General features: G+C 38.3%; 1 protein-coding gene across 1 annotated transcript; it reads right to left on the bottom strand.

The window, feature by feature from the left end:
* Positions 1-922: 922 nt before the first annotated feature.
* limd2 (LIM domain containing 2) lies at positions 923-12,104 on the bottom strand. Its single transcript, XM_085271980.1, has 4 exons — positions 11,902-12,104; positions 4,207-4,251; positions 3,865-4,001; positions 923-3,766 (listed from the first exon to the last, which is right to left on the bottom strand). The coding sequence occupies exons 1-4, from the start codon at positions 11,902-11,904 to the stop codon at positions 3,607-3,609; spliced, it is 345 nt and encodes a 114-aa protein (XP_085128106.1). The 5' UTR covers positions 11,905-12,104; the 3' UTR covers positions 923-3,606.
* Between the last annotated feature and the right edge of the window lie 1,055 nt (positions 12,105-13,159).

Below are 13,159 nucleotides of genomic sequence, written 5' to 3'. Positions count from 1 at the left end.
GTGTTTCCTTGTTCAATGTGTTTTGTCATTATGTTCATTCCAGTCAGCTGTTTTCCCATGTGTTTCCACTTCCCCTGATCACCTCTTCTGTGTATTTAGTCTGTGAGTTTTCATTCAGTCTTTGTCAGGTTGTCTGTTTTCCTTTCTCCACATCAGGTTTCAAGTGGTTTCCATGATTCTGTTCAGAGCATGTTCATGTTTCAAGTTCACTTTTTTTTTTGGTCCTATACCTTCTCTCATGCTCCTGCTCATAGCTGTTAGTCTAGTCCACAGGTGTCGAACTCCAGGCCTCGAGGGCCGGTGTCCTTGATCCAACACAGCTGATTTAAACGGCTAAATGATCTCACCCTGGTAATGAACTCAGGTGTGATGACCCAGGGTGAGATCTAAAACCTGCAGGACACCGGCCCTCGAGGCCTGGAGTTCGACACCCCTGGTCTTTCCAGTTTTGTTTTCGCTACTGTTAGTTTTGCTTTGGATTTTGTATTCATGTTTTTCAGCCAAATAAACGGCTCGCTTTTTGTTAAACTTAGTTTGTTTTCTCCTGTCTCTGATTTTGGGTCCGTTCCTTTAACGCACTGGCTTTGCAGCCGTGACAGTTCTATATTCATAATACTTTGTTAATTCCAGATAATATTTTGTGGTCAAAGTTACTCCAGTAAGAACAGCAACTAACTAAACCGCATTCAAAAACAAAATATATTACAAAATATGACAAAAAAAGCTGTAATATAAATATAAATATTGCAGAGTAAGATGGGCAGTATTTTTCACTGCAGTGTATTAGAATACAAGTATAGTGTATCAAGTACTTCAAAGTTGTACTTAAATGTAGCCAATTACCTTTTGGATTACTTCCATTACAGCTAAACTTTATTAGATCTAAGTATTTCACCACAAATAAAGACAATGTAAAACTCAGTGTGTTAAATCAACACCAGCATTTTATTTATTTATTTTTTTCCAAAAGCATGTAAAAAAAAAAAAAATAAAAAAAAAAAATAATAATAATATGCACAAATGATTGTGTATATTGGCGTAGAAAGAGGGCGCTCACATTTTAAAATGTACCATACTACAACTAAGCAAGAGAGAGGAGGAGGAAGAGAGGAGAAAGACTGCATACAGTCCAAGCATCCTTTTGCTGTAAGGCCACCTCAATCCACAGGTCATGTCTGTAATATAGAACACACTTTCAAAGATGCATACGTTTAAAATGTCTTTATGACAACGGCAATAAAAAAGGAATTCCACATCAAGTGTAGCACAGAAATGAAATGATTCACAGATTTAACAATAAAACGTCACACTGCAATCATTCACCTGAGCCTTGTGGCACCAGTGTAAAGTGTACCTTGTCTGCTCTATTAGACTTGGACATTGCAATTCACAGATTTTGCAGTTGTACCTTGGCGAACTGCTAACAGAGAGTGACAAACACAGCATTTTCAGATACAATTCTCTTGATTTTTAAAGCATTCTCTGGGATCCAGAGGGCCGTTTTAAAATGACATAAAGAAAACATACATGTTCACACACACAGTAGAATTAGAACTTTTGTACATGTGAATAAAGATGGTTAGGTGGGGAAAAATGGCTGCTGGTTGAGTGAAGTAATCCTATGTTAAAGAGTTGGACTCTACAATAACCAGATCTGTTTTTAAAAAGGCATGATCACAAGATTGTTGTAAAGATCTGTGCACTCAAAGGTGTTTTGAAAAAGCAATAAGGTCAGCTCTTTGTTTTCTAAGGCTTCTCTTTAAAAAAAAAAAAATCCATCTGTTTTGCTTCCTATTCTGCACAGCAAGCTCAAATTAACAGTAAACCCTCAGTCACAGAAAGTACTTTGTGCCATTCAAGTGTCAGCGGTACTCAGACATTTTCTAAAATGTGATGATTTGATGGCTTTGGAGTTATCCTTTGTACAGAATGAAATAAAACCATGGAAATCTACATTGAATTAATTGTTCTTACATGTTAAAACTAAATAAGATCAAAAGAAGCTGCTGATCCAACTCAAAAACTTGAAAATAAAGGCTATACTCAAATCATGGGCAAGTTATCGTTTTATCCTCTCATGTGAGACGCTATTGTCACACTTTCCCCAGCAGGGGGTGCTCTGCACTGGCTTTTGCATGCAGCCACACATCAGGGTGCCCATATATGTGACAAACTATCCATCCATCTATTGTAACATTTATATTAAGAAATAGGTCCAGTTGCATTTAGCAAATAAGACAGGAGAACCAGAAGGCATTAACTGAAAAAGGACTCAGGGGTTCAAGACAGAGTGACTGGATGTTTATGTCGCTATAATACAGCTTTTAAAACTTCATCACAAGACAACAACAAGCTGACAAGCATGAAATTATGAAGCAACATACTGTGAGACCTAAGCTCTGTCCATCAACATCCTCATTTATAGCATACATGCAATAATCAATTTATCCAGGTGTTTACAGTTCCTCTTAAAATGTTTCATAGGACAGATGGAGGGATGTTTACATACTAAAGCTCAGCTTCCCTGCCATAATTAACCTTTTGTCTGGTGATCGTGTGTAGATATATGTGCAAGACAAGGGTACAGCACAGAGGGGAATGTTTACTAATCACAAACTACAGCTAGTATACAGACAGTATACAAAGCACAATCTGAAAAATTCATTAAAATCGTAACCATAAAAAGCTCAGAGATCAACTTATGCCATGACATCAATCAAATCTAAACTCAAGTGGGTCTAAAAATGTTAAAAAGATCATCGCTATGCAAGAGAAACAAATGAAAGTAACACTCACACCACAAACGATCAATACAGTCATAAGATAAGGCTATCAGGACCCAGTCATGCCAACATGCAAGACTCATTAAAATAATGAAGAACCGTGTGATGAAGTGAGCAATAATAAGACTAACGAAAGCTAAAATATAAACACAAGAGGTGAGTTGTTGCTAACGTGCACGGTTATTTTACAGTACATTGTACCCTGTTTGTTCCTCAAATATATGAAACCTGACAAACCTGTCTGACAGCATTGTCATAATACAGAGGATCGTTTTTTTTAATTTGATGTGTGTGTTTTTACAATGAGTAATAAAATCTGATAAGTCTTCTTTTAAACCCATGGGTTAAAACTGACCTGAGTGTATGCCCTAACGCAAAACGTGATGCTCTTTAACCCCTTAGATATGCTTGCCTGAGCATACAGTTTACTTATTTCTAAAAGTAAAAGGGTGCAATTAATTAAAACAAAATAAAAAGAGAGAAAAAAAAAATCTTCACTATTCCACTCTCCACACCAGAGAAGGCTTTTGGTCACAATCAACTACCAATTTCAAACAGGAAATTGGAAAATACAATTAGGAAATTAAGAGTTATCATCAAATTATACTCAAAATTACGGTAAGTGGTATATATCATGACTGCCCAGTAATTTTCAAGATGTCTGTGCATGTATTTGTTTTGATGGCATTTAAAAAGCGAGTGAGTGCGTGGGTGATTTAACAGTGCCCCAGCTTATGAGGCATGTGTTCATCGTGATGCATTGGAGGTGTTAGGAGGAGGGAAAAGAAGAGGCAGGTCTGCGACAGGACAAAGGCAGACATGATTATGGCGTCTTTGTTATAGTATTTGTCTCCTTAGCGGCCCAGAGCTGTTTGTGCTGCTCGCGTCCAAAACCCTCGTCATAGTTTCCTTTGCTCTTGAACAGTTGTTTGAAGTGGGGTTTGCAGTAAAATTCACCTTGAAGAGATGCAAAACTGCCAAGGCTGCCAGAAATGGAGGAATCAAAGAGTTACATGCCGATCACAGTGGTCAGGAGAAAAAAAACAAAAAAACAAAAAACCAGTATACTATATATAATCACCTGAGTTTGGCATTGCAGTGCCTGCAGCAGAAACATGCTGAATGGAAGACAAGGTTGTTTGCAACCAGTTTCTCCATTGGGTAGACTGTCTTCAAACATGATGTACACACTTCCTTCTGGGTGTTGAAGCTGAAGGACTGAGCACACAAATATACTGCTTTACTACCAGGCATGCACATAATGTTCCCAATACAGCCTTTTAGCTTTAGCAAGATGAAAGCTAGACACTAAATGCTCTCTCCTAAGATCAAATGCTGATGAAAGTGAAGTTGGGCATAAGTATCACATGCAGGTGAACACAGAGCTGTGAACTTGGGATAAGACAAATACATATATGTTTACCTTGGATCGTTGAACGGATTTTTCTTCCGTGGTGTTTCCGGTGTCCTGCGTGAGCACAAAAAACACATTTAACAATTAAATAAATGATTCAAATATGTATAATGCATAACGTGTGTGTGTGTGTGCGCTATATACGCATTAGAAATATTAGGTAACACTGTCCGATAAAATTACAGGCGTCACAAAAATCATACTAAAGGGTATTTTCACTGTCCTCTTTTTACCTTTGCCCGTGTTTTAATAGTGTCAATCTGATCTCTTTCTATTCACTCCATCTGTCTCTTTACACCCCTGGGAGAGGATCAGGTGCCTTCTGTTTAGTCATGTGACTTGAGCTGTGCGTTGCTCTGCATGGATCAGCCCTCAACATAGCAGAACAACTCAGTCGTTCAGTTAAGAAATCTTAAGGGATAATGGCATGGACTATTACAAAAGGTAGAAGAGCTCTCACTGAAGTAATAAAACTGATGTGCTGCTGCCAGTCTTTATCTTAAAAATGACTCAACTTTGCAATCTGTAATCAGTTCATGTAATGAACCATTTTGTTTGACTCAACCCTACAATCATGCACATTCATAAATTTACTCTTTAATTCTCTGGCTGCCATACAACACAAGTCAGCACAGTTTTCTGCACACTACGGGTGTTTAAAGTTTTTGTCATGTAACTGCAGTTTCGTTCAGTTTTATAAGCAAAAGAGACACTTCTCAGACATGAAGACGGTTAAGAAAGATGAAAAACTTGCTGGAGGAAGTGACAGTAGTACTGCAGTAGGTTTCCTGAAGCAATGAACATGATCACATCTTTAAGCAGAACTAACAGGTAGATGAAGCAGATAATAAACAGAAAAACATTCAAAACAAGTTTTTCAAGAAAACTTAGTGTGCAGAAGAAGGGAAGTCGCTGTTGAGGTAGGGGAAAGTCCACTGCAGACTTTGCTAAAACCCTATTATATAAGGCAATCTGGCTGGAGCTGGACCTTGGGGTGAGGTTATGGTGGTTCAGAGACTGCTATAAACTTCAAAGCTCTTTAGCATCAGAGACAAATGCTGATTGCTGTTTTTTTTTTTGCAGGTTTATTACAGCTTTGAAAACAAAATAACAAACAAAGAGTTAAGACACATTAGAGCATGAATCGCTCTTGAACTGCTGACACGAGTCAAGAGCAGAAGTTAAGCAACAAACCAGTGATAAATAGCATTGCAATGTGCTTGACATGCCTGAAAAACTAGATCCCTGTACTATGTATAGGAGTGAGCGATCCAGGTGCTTTCTTGGTAGTCAGAAGTTTGTTTTGAACAGTAGAGCAAATTAAGTCTTACAGATCAAGATCACAGCAACTGGTCCCATTGCCCCATAAAATCCAATTTAGCTAGACATAACTTATATTGGCACCATGTGTTATATGTAAAAAATTATTATTTATTTTCTCATTTATATTACTGTCAAAGTCAGGCTAATGTTTGGTCTGCATTAAACACACAATTCACGTCGTCACAGAACTCCTGCTCATTGAAGTGCAGCAAGGCCACAGCTAAGCAAATAGCAAGTATTTCTGGCTACAATCATAAATGATAAAGTTTTGCAAAACTTTATTGACAAATGTGGCTTCACAATGTATGGATTATTAAATCACACTTCCTGGATTGTACATCACGTGTTAGTTTAATGATTAGAGAGGTTCTACTTCATTAACAGTGTAAACTGTTGCCGTATTAATTAGCATATTGTTTTTGAACAGGGCTGCCTTTAATGCACCCTCAAAGGGAGAACAGCAAGGGTGTTGTCTGTACTTATGACATCCGGATGACATACTTTGAAACGATTGGTTCATTAACAGTGGGGCCATGCCGCTTCCTGTAGATGTAATCACATCCCAACAGTTGGACGTCTCCCCGTTATCCCCCATTCATCTTGAACTCAGTCATTATGCTGCTGCTGCTCGCTAGCAGACAGCTCACACTTTTCTGGTTATCTAGCAAAACGCATGATAGACCACTTCCTGTTGCTGCAATACAACTGAGAAACTAGCATGCATCTGATCTTCTCAAATGACTGAACACTACAGAAACTCAAATTTGATTTTGTAATATTTGTAAGTTTTTTTGCAGGGGATATTTACATCAGTAGAAGGCTGTAAAGGCTGATAAGGAAGTTGTGCAAATGAAATCATGAAATAAATGTAAAAAGGGTAAAGTGATCAAAGCAAAAGCAAAGACTAGCTAATGTTTTGTTTTCTCTTTGGTAAAAATAACCCAGCAGCATGAGTTTCTATGTTAGGCCTGGGTAGTCATTCCAAAAACACGTACACAAACATGCAGGAAGACTTGAGATTAGCTTGTGCCATCTTGTCTTATTTTACCTTATATGGGTCTCAGTTGCCATCAAACAGCTTGAATGTGGCAGGAAGTTGTTTTGACACATCTGGCTTCCTCTGTCTTACATAGTCCCAACAAGGAGTATAATCACTATGTACCTAACCAACTTTCTTACTAATAATTGACTGTAAACGGCAACTTTGTGCTGTATGAATAAATCGCAATAAAAAATTTTAAAGATAAAAATTGATCTAAACATAAATAAAGTTTTGTGGAGTGATTAATTAGGCCTGCAATGAGTAACACTGTTTTAACTGTGGGGCAGTTCAGCATACCAGTGTATGAGGAGCGAGAGCCAGCTGGAGCGTGGTTATCTTACCAAACAAAGAGCACTTTCACTCAAGTTTTCAAATCTTCTTGGAAAAGAGCTTCTACTCTTAGCTCACAGCATCATTCCTCACATTCAGCCCTCACATTGCTTTAATCTCACATGCACGTATGCTTGTGTGCATTTGTATTCATGCTGCAACCACCTAGGAGGTTTTGTTCACTTTTGTTGACTTAGAGTGAAGGTTAAATACCTCTATTACACTTGTATAGTAAATAAGAAGCTACACATCAACCCCGTAGCACCATCGCTTGCTAGTACTGGTGCTACAGGGTAGTTTTTGTTACAGTATGGCAGAGGCATGTTAGCCATTTTCCCTATTTATATTCTTAGCTACAGTATCTTTCCTACAGAGCTTTTAGCAGCAGTAAGCAACTGTGCATCCTGATCTCCATGTTGAAGTATGATTTCAATCCTTTGACTTAAAATACCAAGGTCCCAAAATCCTACTCTCCTTTTGAGGCCATGGATGTGTTTGACCAGGGAGTCAAATGGCCCTCAGGTCTGTTCTTATTCTGTCAAAATCAAGAGGAGACGTAATAGGGAGAGTATGTGGAGATGCCATTTAGGAATTATAGGAAGTATTAAGCAATAAAGCATATACAGTCTTCACTGATGTTGACGTTAAACAAGCACCAAAACTACAACCCAAGGCCCTCGATCTCTAAATCTTTGAAATGTATACAAGAGCTGTCTGCTGATGTAAATCGCAGACCTTTAACTAGCTACAAAAACTCTAAAAGAGTATTATGGGGGTGAAAGTTCAACATACTAGTGAAGTTCAAAATTGACACACATTTTTTTCTATTGTAGTGCTGATGGACAGAACACAAGAAGGCAAATGCCACCACCTCACACTTGATTATCACTTAAAACACAGAGTGCTGCAGCAGGCCCCTACAAGGGAATGGAGGGAAGCTATGTAACAAATGTCATTTATCAAATAAGGTTCCCAGTCTCTCTCTCTCTTTCTCTCTCTTGCTTACTTTCTTATTTTTAGAAACAAGATCATTGTTTAATAATTTGGAAAGCAGAGTCAAAAAACCGAACAATGTACCTCGTCGTCATTAACACATCACACAACAGTGTTAATGAGCTTGTTTATCAGCAGCCTAACGGTTTCACGAATAAAAACAATAATTTTCCAGACCAGTACTTACAACATAAACCTAGAACTTGAATATTTATTTTACAGAAAATATCTAACTGTACGTAATATGGATGTGCAAGCTACGGAAATGATCCAACAACTACAAAACCTGCTGAAGAGATTCGATAACGCTTAACGTGAAGAGACAAAGCAAGCTATGTGGACAACATGCCAGAGAAAGGAAAAAATAAAACACTCATCTGATATAAGGTTGATTTAAAAAAAATAAAAAAAATCTGTGATGCAGAAATATTTGAACATGGCTACTGGCTGGGGAGCAGCTAAAAGAAGAATGACATGGTCTTGTTCGCCAGAGCACAGATAGAGGTTTGCCTCAACAGTCTGCAGAGTAATCATGTCTGAGCCAAGTTTTGGTATTTGCTTGACCACTACTTCTCTTCTTCTTTTGAACTTCCTGTATAAAAGAAGAAAATGACGAGGCATTTTCTGTGTTCGACAGTATAGACCATTTATCACATGTCCACGTCTCATAGGTTTTTTCACTTCCTGTCTAAGATTGACAAAGAAGTTCGTGAAACCTATGTTAATGAGAGACGACATGAACTTTAGGGGTGAACTGTGAGACTAGAAGATAACATCTTTTTAGTGCTTTTCTGATTCAGTCTATCATTCATTGTTTCATTATCTTGGCATTTAACTGTGAAAATTAAAAGATCGTCATACAAGAAAGCTGCAACCAGAAAAGTTGTGGCAAATATGCTGTGCATTAACTTTTTGATGAATAACAAGTCAATCCCAACCATTTCTGATCTCTATTTTCTTTTTGGTTTTGCTGTTCTGTTAATTTAAGAAGTAGGAAAAGTCTTTCAGTAGTACAAAAACCACAACATTTTAATATCATTTGCATGTATCATTTCTGAGAAGTAGTTTGCCATTTCAAAAGGAGAAAGTGTTACTGACTTATCACTTGCAGTTAAAAGCAAGAAACATATAGTAACTTATAAGTTGCACTGCAGGGCTACCTTTGCTGAAGAGACCAAATTCCAGTAGCACTACTGTCGGTGCTGGTATTCAGCAGCAGGTGGTATGTTTATGGTTTCTTTTTAAAACTGAAAGAAGTAAAACCAGCTTATAAAAAAAATGTTTTAGAGACCCGGAGTCTGTGTTGACTTGATGTAGCAAAATGCCACTGCTTTCAGCAACCTTGCTGGAGGTAGAACAGAAACTGATGCAAGTTCAAGACATGATCTGATGTTATCGGGGACTTCAGAAGAGAGACCATTTCACAATCAACTTCTTCTCCTTGAATGGAATTCACCGTAACATGTCTCATCCCGTCTACAAAAAAATGGCCCCATGCAAATATCTGCTTTGCAATCACAGCAAAATTTCCATCACAGTGGCAATGGAGGGCAAGGAACAGGAAATTAAGTGTTGCTCAATAAAGTGCCTTCAGTAGTTACTTCTCAAGTTCAAAAGTAATCATTTGTGAGGTGATTGTCTGCAGACCCCCACAGACATGAGATATCTTAGATGTTCTCTGTTGACTTATGATGCTGTGAGGAACTGGAGTACTTCAAAACTATTTTCCGTGAGGACTTTAGACGTTGGACCAGTGCTGACAACCTCAGAGACAAAACGTAATGTGAGTTAATGGTTTCAGTCCAGACTGAAAAATACTGGTATAAAGAAGAGACACGCAGAGCTTTAAATGGCAGTGGGGGTGGCTGGGGAGACCGGACTGTATAAAAAGAATGGAGAAAAGACTATAATCATGTTGAAGTTTCTTATCTTCAACTGGAGCAGTTGCTGGCAATGGTCCGGATTGCTGCTGTACGAGTAGAGCAGCCAAACCTTTATTACCAGCACCACACATCTGTCTGTGATCTGATTTACAAGAGAATGACATGAAACTTCTCAGGAAAATTAAATAAATCAAAGAGAAAGTAACGTACTAAGACTTCCTGGAATGAGTCTTTATGCAGGTTTACAGACTGCGAGACTGCACATACCCACAGGAAACGAAAGAGACGTGTATTTTTTTCCTTTTACTAGGTCAGGTATATTTGTGTGCTCAACTGGCAATCAGTGATTTGCCCAATGATTGAAAAATACTGATTCGTCTCTACACAGCTGATTTGGCTTGCAAAGAAGTGATGTTCCCATGCAACAATAAAAAAATACACACACACACACACACACACACACACACACACACACACACACACACACACACACACACACACACACACACACACACACACTATATATATATAATCAGTTAAAAGCATTAAATCAACTGTGAAATTGTTTCAACATCCTTCCAAGCCTGAGCCTGCCTGCTTACACATACCTCCTGGCTATATTTCTTATTTTCAGTAAATGATTGATAGAGGGGGATATAAAGGCACAGGTATGCACCCAGTGTAACTATGTGCCACTTTTTCCTGCAGCTCTATGCCATGGACCTGCTGGCGACCCATTTAATACTCCTCTGCACATCTGACAGCAGGCAACCCCCCCCTTCCATCCAACATATGGCACTTCTGACATGCCCAACAAATTAGGTTTTTGTGCCGTTAATGGTAATTGTTTGACAGAACAGCATATGGACAAACTAAATACAATTTTTAGTAGTCCTCATTGCAGCTTTGGAAAATGGGGTTTGCTGAAAGCTGCTTTATTTATTTACTGTCTGGGCAAACAAGTGAGTCAAACTGCAACAACAGGCTCCCAAATCCAGCAGGATACTGACGTAGTTCAGGCAGCAGAACAGGGTGTCAATCTGTGCAGTCTACTCCAACTGAAATTACACTCAGACAGTACACTGATGATAGTAGGAAATCAGAGAATGACGGTATACTTACTTAAGCCTTCTCGCCATATGCCAGGGCCATAATTACAGATTTCTAAAGCTGTGGTGCTTTGGATGGATGAAATGTGGTTTTACCACACCACACATAATGGTTTGACAATACAAACCACTACAGTAAGTGCAAATAAAGCTGAAAACCCAGTCACTTATACATTTGGAAGGCGACTTTGTATGCTGCAGGGCAAAGTCAAAGAGGACCATTATATTCATTGTATATCCATTGTATTCAAACCTGGATAATTGCTTATCCCTCAATGAACACAGTTATTTCATAGGGATGCAGGAATGCCTGGATGGATGCTGCTAGTCAACATTTATGTTATGATCATGTATGAAGCCAGCTGGCTGCAAAGTATGCCCAGTGAGTGGAATACAACACGCATCTTTATACTTTTTTGCGTGCTTTTCTTTCCCAGGTTTCTTGAATGCTCGTCCATGGTTTGGTGTAATTGCTACAGAAATATCAGGTGCAAGTAATGACAATCTGCTATGGCTAGTGCAGCTCAAGCAAAACAAAAACATAAATACACGCCACATAATATTCAGCTGATTTAAACGCATGTATAAGTAGGCCGATAAAAAGGAACGAAAATTAATAAGTCGTAGACTTAATAATAAGCAAGAGTGATTTGTAATAACGCACCAATAGTATATTTAGATACTATGGTTAGATTATAGTAATTAGCCATCGAGCTAGCTAACGAGCAGACAAGAAGCGGCACACTGTTAGCATTTCTGAGGAACACGGTGGCTGCGGCGGCGGGCATTTAAATTCTGTGGAAATTTTTCAGAGCTGATTCTCTCCTCCTGCCCCAGCAATTCACGCAGTGGTTTACATAACAAATCAGTTTCTACACAGCTAACCGTTCCCGGGTGGAAAGACATTACCGCCTCACATCTTCTCACAAAAAAAAATTAAAAGAAGAAGAGGGGCGCGCGGCGGAGGGAGGGGAGGCTGCAGACACACACACGGTGCAACAGACAAAAAAAAATACACACTCACCATCTGGCTTCTTGTCTGCGATACACTGGCTGATAACACGAAGTCTGCTTGCTCAGTAGCTGGAGGCAGATACCTTCCCTCTCATTCACTTTTGGGTTAAGGCAAGATTTTTTTCGGAAACAGTAACCCCAACGCCGGCGAATTTCTGCCTCCTCTTCGCTTCTCGTTTCGGGTTTTCAACGGAACGTGTTTTTTTTTCCTCCGGCAGAAGGTCGCACGCTATTGGTTCTCATCTGTTCTGACACATTCGCAGGTTATCGGACAAATCACAACTAAGGCTCGAACAGAAAGTTTTTAAATAAAGGTTAAATATATTTTAATCGTAATCTACATGTTTTAAAGGAACAACGATAATAATTTCCGGCTTTTTGGTTTAGATATTCTTTGGTAATTGCTTTGAACTGCACATTTCTTCTGATATTATTCATATTATTGCTACGTGTCTTTCCTGAATTCATAAGTGTGTGAACATGTCATGTAAGCTTTCGATGCTTTTTGTTTTTTTCTATGCATTAAATTTGTCAAAACCATGTGACTAAATGTACCGCGGAATCGTGCATTATTTTATTAATTTAATTCACTGATAATCCTCGTGGGGTGATGCGATGGCAGTATTTATACACAGGAGTAAAAATGTGCTATAAGTTGAAAATATTTTTAACTTACTACTTACTTAAATACATGTAGTTCTGATCATAAAGGTGCAAAATACTATTGTACTGTGTTCATCTGTTACAAAAATGCGTGTTGTGCAGGTTTTGTGCCTTTAAAAGCTGCACTGTTTGAACCCGAGCTATAGCCTTCCTGTGTGGAGTTTGCATCTTTTCCCCTGGGTACTTAGACTTCCTTCCACAGTCAAAATACATGCATATTAGATTATCTGTGAATTCTGAATTGGCTATGGGTAAGAGATAGGTAAAGTCCTTGAAGTGCATAAAATAAAGTGTTTCGTGAATGTATGGTAAACACTTCGAGTTGTTAGTATGAGTAAAAAAAAAGATATATATATATATATGAATGTGAGTAATATGGAAGTGATAACAGTAAAATCACTCAATGTGGACAAACTGAGATGTTATGGTGAAAGTGCACCTTTGTTTCTTTAGACATCTTAGGCTGTTCATCATAACACAAAAATCTAATCGTGTGATAATGTGTGATATATTATCAGCACACATATTTATTTGCTTTATCAACTATCAGCTTTTCACCTTATTCATTATATTTGTTTCCCGATTCAATCAATTCTTAAACCAGG

This window comes from Mchenga conophoros, linkage group LG4 (genome assembly GCF_057382185.1).
Source record: "Mchenga conophoros isolate Kocher_MC1m ecotype Shallow Benthic linkage group LG4, M_conophoros_male_GT1.1, whole genome shotgun sequence".
In the NCBI taxonomy this organism is placed as follows: domain Eukaryota; kingdom Metazoa; phylum Chordata; class Actinopteri; order Cichliformes; family Cichlidae; genus Mchenga; species Mchenga conophoros.
The sequence above is the reverse complement of the archived record's forward strand: the minus strand, read 5'-3'. Positions and strand labels throughout refer to the sequence as shown.

Bases quoted from the DNA above. Each gene is read 5' to 3' on its own strand.
- limd2 (XM_085271980.1), bottom strand. The intron at 4,002-4,206 runs GTAAACATATAT...TTGTGTGCTCAG, and splicing joins AATCCGTTCAACGATCCAAG to TCCTTCAGCTTCAACACCCA. The intron at 3,767-3,864 runs GTGATTATATAT...CATTTCTGGCAG, and splicing joins CACTGCAATGCCAAACTCAG to CCTTGGCAGTTTTGCATCTC.